Raw genomic sequence first — 14,155 nt, 5'->3', positions numbered from 1 at the left:
TCAAAGTCTTCAGACTCCAAACCCAGAATGTTATCCATTTAATAAAAGGATTTGTTCTGTGAACTTTGGATTCAGTCAAAGGGCTGTACTTGAGGACCTGGAGGCCACATATAGCCTCAAGGTCGCAGGTTCCCCACCGCTGATCTAGTTCAACTCCTATCATTTTATACGAGGAAGATGAGACCCAGAGAGGTTGTTAGCCCTAGTCACACTGACAGTTAACTGCAAAGCCAGATCTCAAACTCAACTCCTCTGATTCCAAATCCAGTACTCTTCATGGTAAGAAACAGCTTTGTCCCACAGCTTCTCCTAAAAAGCATCTCTAGCTATGCCTATTAATACCCTGTGCCATGAATCTTGTTTCTAATTGTTTAGTTCTATTCAGAAGAGTAATTGTTGGACTTTAGGCATGTTACATTAAATAGCATTAGAGGCTTCATTATTCAACTTAAAACTAATCTGGTTAGCTAGAGACAATTCTTAAATAGATTTGTTTAAAATTCGGATCATTCATGGTGGGCTCCCCAGACAACATGGTTATGTTTCCTTTTGCGGGGTATAGGGGAGCTTTTTAAAAGGCAGTTTTACTTAGCACATATGCTAATTTGGTACCTTCCATTTGGTTGAAATATCTGCTTCCAGGTCCCCATTTCATGACTTTTCTTCAACCTCCCTTAGTTGGCAGCCCAACATGCAGCACAGTGAAGAGCTGACATAGGGGAGTTTCTTAGGAGTACCAGGATCTAAGACTGTAGGGGCCCTACTCAATTATTTAATCCACTACCTCCTTCATTTTATATATGGGAAAACTGAGGACCAGAGATCCTAAATACTCATCCTAGCAGGTCACAATTTTGTAAATGCACAGAAATCGCCTTTTGTCCATACCACCCTGTCTCTTATGACTTCCCAGTAACTACCATCAGCTCTGAAACTCCAGGCACTTTTATGAGCCATGATATACAGTGGTATAAATGCATAAAGGAATTCAGGCATTAGACTTAGCTTTCAAGGAAATCTGTGTTGCCTTGGGAATGAATATTTATTGCAAATAGGCATTTATATCCTCTTATAGATGATTGGTAGGAAGAAGAAAAGGCAGTGTGATACAATAGAATGAACACTGGCTCTTGAGTCTGAACACCTTGCTTTGAGTTCAGATTCTGCTATATAGATATAGATATAGATGTAGATGTAGACGTAGAGGTAGAGGTAGAGCTAGAGGTAGAGGTAGAGGTAGGGGTAGATATATCTAGAGATATATCTAGAGATATAAATGTAGATGTATCTATAGATATAGATGTAGGTATAGGATATACCTACAGATATAGGATTAGATACATAGATGTAGATATATCTATAGTTAGAGATCTATCTGGGGAAAAATACTTTAGCTTTTATAGACTACCAGATAGATACTTACAGTTCATTTAGCATAATCCTGTAATTTTATAGATGAGGAAACTGAATCCCAGAGACTTGCCCAAGGTCACTTCAACAGTCATTGTAGCAGATCTAAATTTGAATTCGTGGATTCTGACTCCAAATCCAGAGCTCTTTCCACTAAAGTATATTTTGATTGCAAAATTAAGGGGTTGGACTAGATCAGAGGTATCAAACATAAAGTCTCCTGAGTGCAATTCATATTAATGCAGATTAAAACATAATTGGAAAATGTTTAGTAAAACATAGATAGTACTACATTTTAAACTAAGTCAGTACATGGACTGCAAGGATCCTTATATTCAGGTTAGTAGCCCCCATTTCTATCAGAGTTTGACATGACAGCTGTTTGAATTTAGGTCTTTCCAGATCCAGTTCAGTTCTATGTCAACTTTTACCACCTAGCTACTTCTCAATGAATATATGACTACACATGGTCAAGTAGGCCAGATGTATCAACTACACAGTTAGAACATTCCTGAGTGTTCCTGAACCAGATTAAAAAGTATAGAAAAATGTATAACAAAATAAATAAAAATACAAGTAAACATAGGTAATGTTAATATGTTTGTTTGTCAGTCAATTTGTGGCCCACAGGGATCCTTGTTTAGGGTTTAATGACTCTGTTTCTATGTGAGTTTGACACCAGTGAAGTAAATCATTCACCTTATCCAGATTTTAGAACTTGACAGTATTTGTCGTACCAGAGCTCACTCCTGCCTTGATGTGAGGGTCACAACAGGCAGAGAGCTAAGCCTGGAAAAACTTAGCTGTGGAGGAGGAACAGAAAAAAGGTACACATGTAGGAAATTCATTTTCTAATTTCTAGAAATGATGTCTTTGATGGAGGATTTAAAAAAAAACTTCTCTTTTTCTCTGGGTTGTTTCTCTTTAGAAACATATTGAGCATGACATGGTAAAATTCCAGAACCATATTGTCGCCTGTGTCTTTGGAAATTCTCAGTCTCCCCTGCTGGGGCTTCGGAACTTTGTGATGCCCCTAAGAACCAGTAACTATACCTTCAAAGAGCTGAAGGACATTGTGTTCATTGGGTCTTTGGATTACCTGCAAAAAGAATGGAGGTTCCTGAGAAATTTTCCCAAGCTGTATATACTCCCAGTAAGTGTGAGTGTGGGGGGAGGATGTAAAAGTCTTCATTTCATTGTTGCAATACTGATTTTAAAATGATGGAAAAATCTGAGCAAGAATTGGCCTCTCTTGATATCAGGATTTTCTTATCTGTGAAGACTGTCAAAATTTGGATGGAATATTTGTAACAATTTGGAGAATGAAACAAAAAATTCATGACGATTAGGAGGAAAGAACTTGGTAAACCTTAAAGTGTTATATAAATATAATTTCATGTTATTTTCATTTAATTAATATTATTAAAGGCCTTTGAGTTTTCAGAAATAGCCTTTAATATATCTGTTTTCTCATTAATGTGGGTACTCCCTTCAGTGGTATATCACAATCCATAGATCTACTACGCACATGTAGTATTTATTTTTATACTTGTATTCAGACTTCAGCAAATATTACAAAACCCTTGAGATTTTTAAAGTGCCTACTATTTGTGATGATCTATATTAATCACTGTGAGAGAGGTATAGAGAAATAACACAGACCATGGCTTTATGGTGATCACAGTCTGATCTTATAAGAAAAATAAAGCAGATACAAAAACACAACATATACAATTATTGTTAAATGCCTGCTATTTACAGAGCCCTTTGTAATAGCCTATTTCTAATATCTCATCATGTCATAAAGGCAACCCTGGGTTCTTTCTTAAAGGCTCTTCAAGATAAATGATTACAGGTTATGTTATCCCTCCCTCAAAAAGTACACAGTGATTGGGGAGGGAGAGATACAACTGGAAGAGTTAGGAAATGCTCCTTGAACATTTTGTTATTTGAGCATATCCTTGAAGGAGCAAGACATGGATGATAAGCCAACAAGGAAAAGAGAGAAGAATCAGTCCAGCAGATATGAAGAGAACCACAACACAGTTGTGTTATGAAAATCCAGAGAAATGAGTATCCAGAAGGAAGCATTCTCAATAATATCAAATGCTCTGCAGAAGTCAAGAAGAATTAGGTTTAAACAAAGGTGTCTGGATTTAGCAATAAACAGATCATTGCTGACTTTGCAGAGAACAGTTGATGGACTGGGTATTTATCCTTGGAGGATAATAGATTTAGAGCTGGAAAGCATCCTAGGCTTCACTGAGCTCAACTCCTTCATTTTGGGGATGAGTAAATCAAGGTCTCAAGAGGTCAAACCCAAGCTTGGACACATAGTAAGGGGAAGAACTAAGATTCAAAACCTGATGTTTGGGCTCCAAGATCAGTGCTTAGACTGCCTCCTGAAAACCAGCCTGGTTAAGTGTAGAGAATTCCATCACCATGTTTGGGGCCATGGTAAACCATGGCTAGGAAGGACACAACTTCATGCTTTAGAAATGAATCCCAATATACAGCCAAATTTACTTTGTCCCCATGTGCTTTCCTACATCTACCTCCTACCTACAGCTAGCAGAATGTGGAAGAGGAAAGATAGATCTCCCAAAAACTTCACATGAAGGATTTCCAATTCTAATAGGCATTATTGTTGCAGTAGAAAGGACACTGTATCCAGAGTCAGAGGACCTGGGCCCAAATCCTAGTTCTGATATTTATTATTTTAAACCTGTTACTTATTGATTGTGAAAGTTTGGGCATACTATTTTCACTCTCTTGACCTCTATTTCCTTTTCTGTTAAAATGAAAGGATTGTATGAGATCAAATCTAAAGTTCATTTCACCTCTAAATCCAGTGATCCACACCGATGTAACCCAAATGTACAAAACTCCTAAAATGTGAAAAGCATCATCTATGTAGGTACTGAAGATAAAAAGAAAAAGCCAATCCCTTCTCTCAAGGAGCTTACTTCCTACTGGAGAGATACAATACATTATGTAAAAAGATAAGAATTGACATGATAACTTGAGGGAGAGAACACAAACTACTACAATTGTTAGGGGATCCTTACAGGCTTTCTTTAGGAGATGTACCAGGAGTCATATTTGGGTTTTAAGAATAGTCGCTTATTATAACACTATGTTCCCTTCTGTCAGTATGAAATGTCCTTGGGATTTAAGATTTGAGACAGATGTTGACTTTTTTTTTTCGCTGATCGATACACGTTTCCTGTTCTTTAACTTGCTTTGAATAAATTGCCCTATTTCACCATTGTATAAGAATTCTTAGGCCCCTATTTCAATTGCTTCCTTGACCTACTCTCAAATAGTTGAGAACTGATTGTTAAGTATAATGCTCTCTCCACCATTTTTCCAGGAATATAAAAAGATTCCTTCCTTGAAGGATTTCCAAAGTAGGAGCATCTGGCATTTAGGAAGTTTATCTGCCACCATGACCCTTTCAGGGTACCTTCTTCCCCATCCCTTCTCATCCATAGACTTTTCATTTCCTTTTAATGTGAAATCTTCCCCCATTAAGCTCACTGAGGACAGGGACTGTTTTTATTTTTACTTGTATTTATATCCCCAACACTTAACAGTGCCAGGGATATTATTAGGACTTAATAAATGCTTGTTGACTGACTGACTGACTTCAGGATCAGTCACATTCACTAACGCTTGACAAAATTGTGAATTTCTAGCCTGACCTTTCATTGCTTTTATTTCACTATGCTTATCCACAAGCTTAGGTAACTGCCTAATTTCTAACTAATCCTCTTTCCTTCCTCCATGTTCCCATGTAGGGATCTGCTCTCTTTCTTGGAGACCTAATTGCAGCCAACATTAGAGAATGTTCAATGTGTGCTGTCCTGGCCCAACCATCTGAGTCATCAAGCACCTGTGTTATGGTCGATGTTGAGTCTATCTTGGCTACGCTCAACGTTCAATCTATTCGAGTCTCTAACAATTTGTCAGAAGGTAAGAACTCTCCTAGAAAGGAAGACAGAAGGGAACACAGATGGAAAAGCAAATCTTTCCTCTTTAAACTGGAGAGTGTCCTGGAGAACTTCATAGCTGCTTTCCATAGTTAAGATTCTATGATGGGCCTGCACTTGAGTCCTTTGTCACACTGTCAAGAGTAAAATTGGTATCTGTATATTTTCCCCCTTTGAAGCCAGCTCCAAGTAACTTTTTATCTGAGTTTTTATGTACCAACTTTCTATACTGTTGTTATAATATGGAGTTCTTGGAATGTGGGAAAGAACACTTTACGAGGAAACATGACGTGATCTCAAATCCTTCTTCTGACATTGCTATGGTTTTTTTTTCTGAGAAAGTCCCTTCTCCATGAGCCTCCATTTCTTCATCTCTAAAGTTAGCATAATGATGTCTATACTACCTACGTCACAAAATAATGGTGGTTGTTACCTTCTATGTCCAAGGAAAGACAGACAAAAGATAATCTTTAAAAATCTGCCAAATTTATATATTGTGGTATGGGGAAAATCAAAGAGGCTTTGTAGATCTTCAAGCACAAAATAAATGTTATTAACAATAATCAATAAACAAATATTTATTGAATATCTACTATGTTTTGAAGGTTATAGGAAATGTAAAACTGCATACTTTATAGTTATATAATATATGTAACTATGTAGTTATATGGTACATTTAGCTTTTCAAAATACTTTCAGATCTACTATCTTTGTAAGGGACATCAAAACTCATCATATCGTTTGGGCAATAGTTAATTGTGATTGTTTTTTGCTGTTTAATGTATTATCCTGTTCTTTGTCTTATACTTTTAATTGTATTTAAATAAACTGTCCTGTTCACCATTATTATTAATATCACGTAACTTATATTGACTAGCCTGGTTGGGAAGCTGAAATGAATTTGAATAGATAGAAACTAAGAATGTATATAAAACCCTGAAATAATATGAAAGGCTATTACATGTTATATTATCTGGACTATGATTCTGTGAGATTGTGCAAGTATGAATCATGTGATATATGTACCCTGTTTGACAAATGAGGAAACTGAGATGTAGAGAGGTTAAGAAGTATTTGTAGTATTAATGTGATCTAAGATCATCCCCACCCATTTAATAGGCCTCAAGTGGGCCTTGGTGGGAAGGTTTGATTATATTTTTGTTTATAAGTAGGCCTAAAGCCCCTACTTACTAGGTACTAAGCTAATGTGGGCCATGAAGTCCTCAGGACCCTAAGGGGAGTCACTAAGACCAGAGCCAGTGGCATGTGCGCTGAATTCCAGTCAATCATGAATTCAGCCAATCAGAGACCTGAGTTCTAGCCAATCAGATGGCAACTAGGACTGTATAAAAGGAGAGCCAGAATTGAAGAAGAGCAGAATTGAAGAGGAGAAGATAATGCAAGAGGAACAGAACTGAGAGCAGCAGAACTGTGAGAAAGACATTGAGGCAACGGTCATCAAGAAGGCACTGAAGAACAGATATTGAGAGAACCAGCATCAGCAAAGCTGCAGAAGAGAGTGCTGAGCAGAGAGTTAGGATTTGTGAGTGATTGTTTGCAGGAAGGCCCTAGTGGGGGTGGGGTGCAGGGGGAAGGTTACAGAATGACTTGGTTTCTTGCTATAGTACTGTGTTGTAATTTCCTTGTTACTACATTGAGGTAGGTTTACTGGTTTTGGAATATAATTGCTACTATATCAGATTGGGGGTATTGGTTCTTGGATTTTACCCTCCGCAGTCCAAACAAATGTTATACTTCCTCTGCCTTCTACATAAAGAATTTGTCATACCTTGCGATTCCAAACCATTCAGGCATGTTCGTGGTCATCCTCAAGGTCATGAATCTTGCCTTACTGATACAGTATTCCATAGGAATCTAATTTATTAGCAGAAGAGTCAGATTTGGTGCTTTGATTAAAATCCAGATCTCAAGATTCTTAGGTATTTCTCCTATGTTATATTGCCTAAAAGACTGAAATTTTTATGAGTATTTTGTATATGTCATTAAGTATAAAATGCAATGCAAATCTGGCTAAATGGTGACTATTCCATAGACATGTGAACAATGACTTCTCAGGCTCATACCTCCTACAAAGGGTGGTAATCCTTAGTAGAATTCGTATCTACTAAGATAAATATAATATCTATATGTTCATATATATCTATTATATAGATAAAAAATACCTGTTGATACATAGTTCAATTCAACAAATTTTTATTGTTCCTTTGTCTATTACTGGGTGCATATGAAGAGGAAGAGCTCTGAAGTAAGAACTAATACTGCCATTCTACTTTCCACATGCCAAGGTTAATGTAATCCAAAAGTCTTTACTCCTACTTTCAAGGCTTTCTCAGTGCCCAGTAAAGTGCCTTCCCCCTGAAGACAGCAACAATGAGACTACAGGTGCTCTTATTTGTCCTATTTCATTGCATTTTAATAGAACCTCAGAATTAGAAAAGCCCTCACGACCATCTTGTGTGATGCTCCACAATATGTCAGAGTCTCTTCTATAACATCTTTTCTGGATTATCCAGCCTCTATTTGAAGATTTCCAGGTCCAGAGAACCATTACCTTGCAAGGCAATACATTCAAACATTGGACTACTCTAATATAATAAAGGGTTTTTTAAATATTAAAATGAGATCTTACTCTCTATAATTTCCTCCTAATTAGTCTTAGTGCTGCCTTTCAGAACAACATAGAATAACAAATCCACTATCTCTTGAACATAAGCCTTTGACAATTTGAAGACAGCAGCCTGAGGATTTCTGTCTCTTTTTATGCCATTTCCTTTCCATAGTGAGTCTTTTACCTCTTTTTGTATCCCCAGCACTTACCACTCACAGTATCTGGATAAATGTTTCTTGATTGATTGAATAAAATACCCTTCCTCTTCATCTTCACCTCCTGGCTTCCCTAGCTTTCTTTAGTTCCCAGCTAAAACCTCATCTTTATCGGAAGTCTACCCCAATCTCTCTTCATTCTAATGTCTTCCTTCTGTTGATTATTTCATATTTATCTTGCGTATAACTTATTTGTACATATTAGTTTTAGGAGTACAAACCCACAGACCACACTACAATCTGGGAATAGAATCTGCCCTCTAGGGAGTCAAATCACAAGAGTGTGAGTTGGGAGAATATTCCAAAAGGATTGCTACAAGTACTCTTGTTATGGTCATACAATTAAAAATGTTTATTGAATGTCTAGCAGACTATATAATTGTAGATATGTATAGAGTCTGAGCCAAGTATAACATGGTGTATTAGCATACCTTGGGCAATCAAGTGCCTTTAATGAGTCTTGTCTTTGTTTGCATCAGGCAGGTAAAATGGGACCTTTTGTTGTCTTTTGTTTTGGAGTGCTTCTCAGCACTGAAGTAATCAAGGCCCTTTGATGAGTTTTGTCTTTCAAATATAATGGGAAGCAAAGTGGGACTTTTGTTGTTTTTTGTTTGAGTGCTCCTCAGCACTAAGGCAATTGAGTGCCTTTGATTGAGTCTTGCCTTTGTTTCAATGAAGACTCTTTGATTGAATTGGAAGTCTTTGATGACCTGTTTAAGTCACAGGAAGGCCTAGGTCACATGAGTCTGAGTCACATGGTTGTGATGCCCTGAAAAAGGGTATATATATACTCTGAGGTTAGCATTTTGCTTGGGGACTCTCACTCACTGAAAGAGTGTCATGTGATTTGACCATATCAGAGCCCCCCAGCTTTGAAAACCCAGATGTTGGTGCTTCTCTCTCTGGTAACTATGTATGCTATCGTCAGACAGAAACCTGTCTGTTGATCTGTTTATATTGTCTCTGTTGGTAATTTCTGTTTGTATTTGCTCTGAAGTTCAGGGTGCTGACTTTTTCCCCTGAACTATATGAATAATATATATATGTTTAATTAAAGTGAGGTTGTAAACCCCTTTAAGTTGCTTTTCTTAGAAAAACAGATCAAAGAATCTGTGCTAGCAGCCCTCCTGTGTGCTGGTGATATGGTCCTTACACAGCCACAGCAGCAAGAAACATTGTTGTTAGAAAGATACAAAAGGTAACAGTCCCAATCAAGAGGAAAAAAAATAATAAAATTTGTCTAGAGAGACTGAAGTAGATGAGCATGGAGCTCACCAAGAAATTTAGATTTTAAAAAAATGTGCATAAATGTAAGCAAGGGCAGGCAACAGAAGAAAAATAAAAGAGTGTATCATGGTCTGTAAGAATAGTATCAGGAATGCTAAAACTCAGAATTAATTAAGGATGATAAGAGAAACTAAGCACAACGGTGACTCAATATCATGTCATGTAACACTTTATCACAGTTATCATAGTGAGTCATGGTATCATATTGCAAAAAATATCATTATACACACATATTCCTGCTGATTCAGGCTGGAGTTCCCAACGATGTACGACAAGCTCACTTGCCAATGCTTGCTTATTAAGACCTGTCAGAGGACTTGACCACTGGTTTATTATAACTTACATTTTGTGTGTTTTTTTGGAAAATAATGTAATCACTATGACTTTAACATTGTTGTATTACAGATAAACTACGTATGAACAGTTTATCAAAATTTTCTTTTCCTCTCTTCTTTCCTTATGCTTCCCCTGCCCCCTTATTTTTATTCAACACTCTCCAAATGCACTGAGGCTACCACCCCACTGGATCATGTGTCACCCACTTTGTGAACCTGCTGACTAGAAGATGATATAATCAGATAGATTCAGAACAAGTTAGATGGCTAGGTTTAGAGTAACTATTAATGGCTCAGTGTTTAAGTGGCAGGAGGTCTTTAGTGGAATGCCCCAGGGAATCTGTGCTTGGCACTTTTTCACATTGTTTGTCAATGACTTAGGTAAAGGCATAGTAGGTATGCTCATCAAATTTGACAAAAAACTGAGAGAATTACTTAGCGTTATGAGTGACAATCAGGATCCAAAAACATCTTGACAGGCTAGAACACTGGCCTGAATCTAATATTTTTTTTTAGAATTAGCAGTTGATTTATTATTATTATTATTGTTGTTATTGTTATTATTGTTAGTATTATTATTATTTTGTATTTTGTCTTTAGGAAGTTGTAATATTTTTATTAATTTATTTTTAGTTTTCAACATTTGCTTCCACAAGATTTTGAGTTTCAAAATTGTCTCCCCATCTCTCCCCTCCCACCACCCCAAGACAACATACATTCTGATTACCCCTTCCCCCAATCTGCCCTCCCTTCTATCACCCCACCCCTTCTCTTATCCCTTTCCCTTCTATTTTCCTTTGGGCAAAATAGATTTCTATACCCCATTGCCTGTATATCTTATTTCCCAGTTGCATATAAAAACAATTTTTAACATCTGTTTTTAAAACTTTGAGTTCTAAATTCTCTCCCTTCCTCTCTCCCCACTCACCTTCATTGAGAAGGAAAGCAAGTCAATAAAGGTTATACATGTGTAGTCATGCAAAACACTTCCATAATAGTCATGTTGTGAAAGACTATCTATATTTCCCTCCATCTGCTCCTGCCCCCCTCATTTTTCTGTTCTCTCCTTTTATCCTATGCCTCCTCAAAAGTGTTTGCTTTTGATTACCCTGTCCCCCAATTTGCTCTCCCTTCTATTATCTCGCCCTCTCTTATCCCCTTCCCCCCTACTTTCCTATAGGGTGAGATAGAGTTTCATACCGCATTGAGTGTGTATGTTATTCTCTCATCAAGATGAAAGTAAGGTTCACTCATTCTGTCTTACCTCCCCATTCTTCTGCTCCATTGTAAAAGCTTTTTCATGCCTCTTTTATTTGAAATAATTTACCCCATTCTACTTCTTCATTTCTTCTTCTCCTAGTGAGAGCATTCCTCTCTCACTCCTTAATTTTATTTTTTAGATATCATCCCTTTGTATTCAGTTCACCCTGTGCCCACTGTCTGTATACACACACATATATGGATATATATATATATGTGTGTGTGTGTGTATGTGTTATATATGTATGTGTGTGTATACATATTACATATGTACATATATGTAATATGTATACACACACATACACACATATATTATATTATATATATATATATATATATGTATATTCCCTCCAACTACCCTAATACTGAGAAAGGTATCATGAGTTACAAATAAAATCTTTCCATGTAAGAAAGTAAACAGTGTAGCTTTAATAAGGTCTCTTAAGATTTCTCTTTCCTGTTTGCCTTTTCATGCTTCTCGTGACTCTTGTATTTGAAAGTCAACTTTTCTATTTAGCTCTGGTCTTTTTATTAAGAACGCTTGAAAGTCCTCTACTTCATTGAATATCCATTTTTCCCCTGAAGGATTATACTCCGTTTTGCTGGATAGTTGATTCTTGGTTTTAATACTAGCTTATTTGACCTCTGGAATATCATATTCCAAGCCCTCTGATCCCTTAATGTAGAAGCTGCTAAATCTTGTGTTATCCTGATTGTGGTTCTACAATGCTTGAATTGTTTCTTTCTGACTGCTTGCAATCTTTTCTCCTTGAACTGGGAACTTTGCAATTTGGCTACCATATTCCTGGAGGTTTTCCTTTTAGGATCTCTTTCATAAGGTGATTGGTAGATTCTTTCAATTTCTATTTTCCCCTCTCGTTCTAGAATATCAGGGGAGTTTTCTTGGATAATTTCTTGAAAGATGATGTCTAGGCTCTTTTTATGATCATGGCTTTCAAGTTTTCTAATAATTTTTAAATCATCTCTTCTGGATCTATTTCCAGGTCACTTGTCTTTTCCAATGAGATATTTCACATTGTCTTCTATTTTTTCATTTTTCTACTTTTCTTTTATAATTTTTTGATTTCTCATAGAATCACTAGCTTCCATTTGCTCCATTCTAATTTTTAAGGAATTATTTTCTTCAGTGAGCTTTTTGACCTTCTTTTCCATTTGGCCAATTCTGCTTTTTAAGGCATTCTTCTCCTCATTGGCTGTTTGGACCTCTTTTGCCATTTGGGTTAGTCTATTTTTTAAGGTGTTATTTTCTTCAACATTTTTAAAGTCTCCTTTAGCAAGCTGTTGACTCATTTCTCATGATATTCTTGCATCATTATCATTTCTCTTCCCATTTTTTCCTCTGCTTCTCTTACTTGATTTTCAAAATTCTTTTTGAGCTCTTCCATGGCCTGTGACCAATTCATATTTTTTTCCTAGAGGCATTGGATGTAGGAGCTTTGACTCTGTTGTCTTCTTCTGGTTGTATGTTTTGATCTTCTTTGTCAACAAAGTAAGATTCTGTAGTCTGAGTTTTTTCTGCAGTTTGTTCATTTTTTCCAAGCAATTACTTGACTTTTGAACTCTTTGTCAAGGTATTACTCTACTTCCATTGTGGGGGGAGGGGGTTCAGTATACTGTCTGAAGCTTCAGGGGTTTTGTGCAGCTGTTTTCAGAGATACTTATAGGGACCTGTAAATTTTCAGTTCTTCCAAGATGGTATGATCAAATGAGAAGTGTTTACTCCTCTCCTGGCCTGTGCTCTGGTCTGTGAATGACCACAAGTTCTGTTTTCTGTCTTGAAACTGTGAGGAGGTTTCCCTCTCCACCCCCGCCACAAGTTTCACCATGCCAGCATTCCTCCTAGTCCCAGGACTGTGACCCAGATCCAAACATAGGCAAAACAAGAGAATCTTGCCTCAGCACCAGCAAAGAGTTCCTTGCATTCTCCCTCTGATCAGCTGCTTGATCCCCCCACTATCTGTGGGCAGAGAGATCTGGAAGGAGTTGCTGCTACTGTACCACCACTACAGCCATCAATCCAGGGCTGGGGCCTGACTGGGCTCCTCTCTTACCCAGGTCCAACAAACCTTTCCAACTGACTTAAGGTGTCTTTGTCATTTGTGTATTGAGAAGTCTGGAACCTGCTGCCAGCTGCCAGCAGTTCAGTCCCCTAAGGCCTGCTCTGGGTTTGCTGTGGCCTGGTCTGTGCTGGTGCATTTTGCACTGGCCTGTGCTCCTCTCTCAGACTGGTGCAAGAGACTTTCCTGTCGACCTTCCTGGTTGTCCTGGGCTGGAAGTTTGTTTCACTCTGTCATTTTGTGGGTTCTGCTGCTTTAGAATTTGTTTAGAGTCATTTTACAGGTATTTTGGAGGGGTTTGAGGAAGAGCTCAAGTAGGTCCCTCCTTTTACTCTGCCATCTTGGCTCCACCCCTCTAAGACAAATTTCCAGATGAATTTTGTTATTATTTTATTCAGCTCTGTAAAATATTTTTTGGTAGTTCAGTGGGTATGGCACTGAATAAATAAATTAATTTAGGTAAAATTGTCATTTTTATTATATTAGCTTGACCTAACCATGAACAACTGATATTTTTCCATTTATTTAGATCTGACTTTATTTGTGTGAAAAGTGTTTTGTAATTATGTTCATATAGGCCCTGGGTTTGTCTTGGCAGATAGACTCCCAAATATTTTATAGTGTCTACAGTAACTTTAAATGGCATTTCTCTTTCTATCTCTTGCTGTTGGGCTTTGTTCGTTAGGACAGATTTCAATAGGAATAAGTGTAAATTCTTGCCCTTAGGTACAAATAAAATCAACTTTACAAGTAATAGATTGAGGCTGAATAGATACACAACATCTGTTCTGGAAGAATCTTCAGGTTTTATTGGACTGCAAGCTCAATATGACTAAGCAGTGTGATATGGCAACCAAAAGAAAAAGTGCATGCAATTTTGGGCTGCATTCAGAAATGGATAGCTAACAGGAATAGGGAGATGATAACCCCACTGCACTCACCCCTCATC

General features: G+C 37.3%; 1 protein-coding gene across 1 annotated transcript in view; it reads left to right on the top strand.

Moving 5' to 3' along the window:
* The window catches only part of KCNU1 (potassium calcium-activated channel subfamily U member 1), a gene marked incomplete at its 5' end in the record, with an annotated part of 434,479 nt that overhangs the window by 282,596 nt on the left and 137,728 nt on the right, over window positions 1-14,155 (top strand). Inside the window, 3 exon segments of the mRNA XM_036750000.1 lie at window positions 2,339-2,563; window positions 5,211-5,385; window positions 9,417-9,444. Coding sequence (XP_036605895.1) covers window positions 2,339-2,563; window positions 5,211-5,385; window positions 9,417-9,444 — 428 coding nt within the window.

This window comes from Trichosurus vulpecula, chromosome 3 (genome assembly GCF_011100635.1).
Source record: "Trichosurus vulpecula isolate mTriVul1 chromosome 3, mTriVul1.pri, whole genome shotgun sequence".
NCBI lineage: Eukaryota > Metazoa > Chordata > Mammalia > Diprotodontia > Phalangeridae > Trichosurus > Trichosurus vulpecula.
The sequence above is the reverse complement of the archived record's forward strand: the minus strand, read 5'-3'. Positions and strand labels throughout refer to the sequence as shown.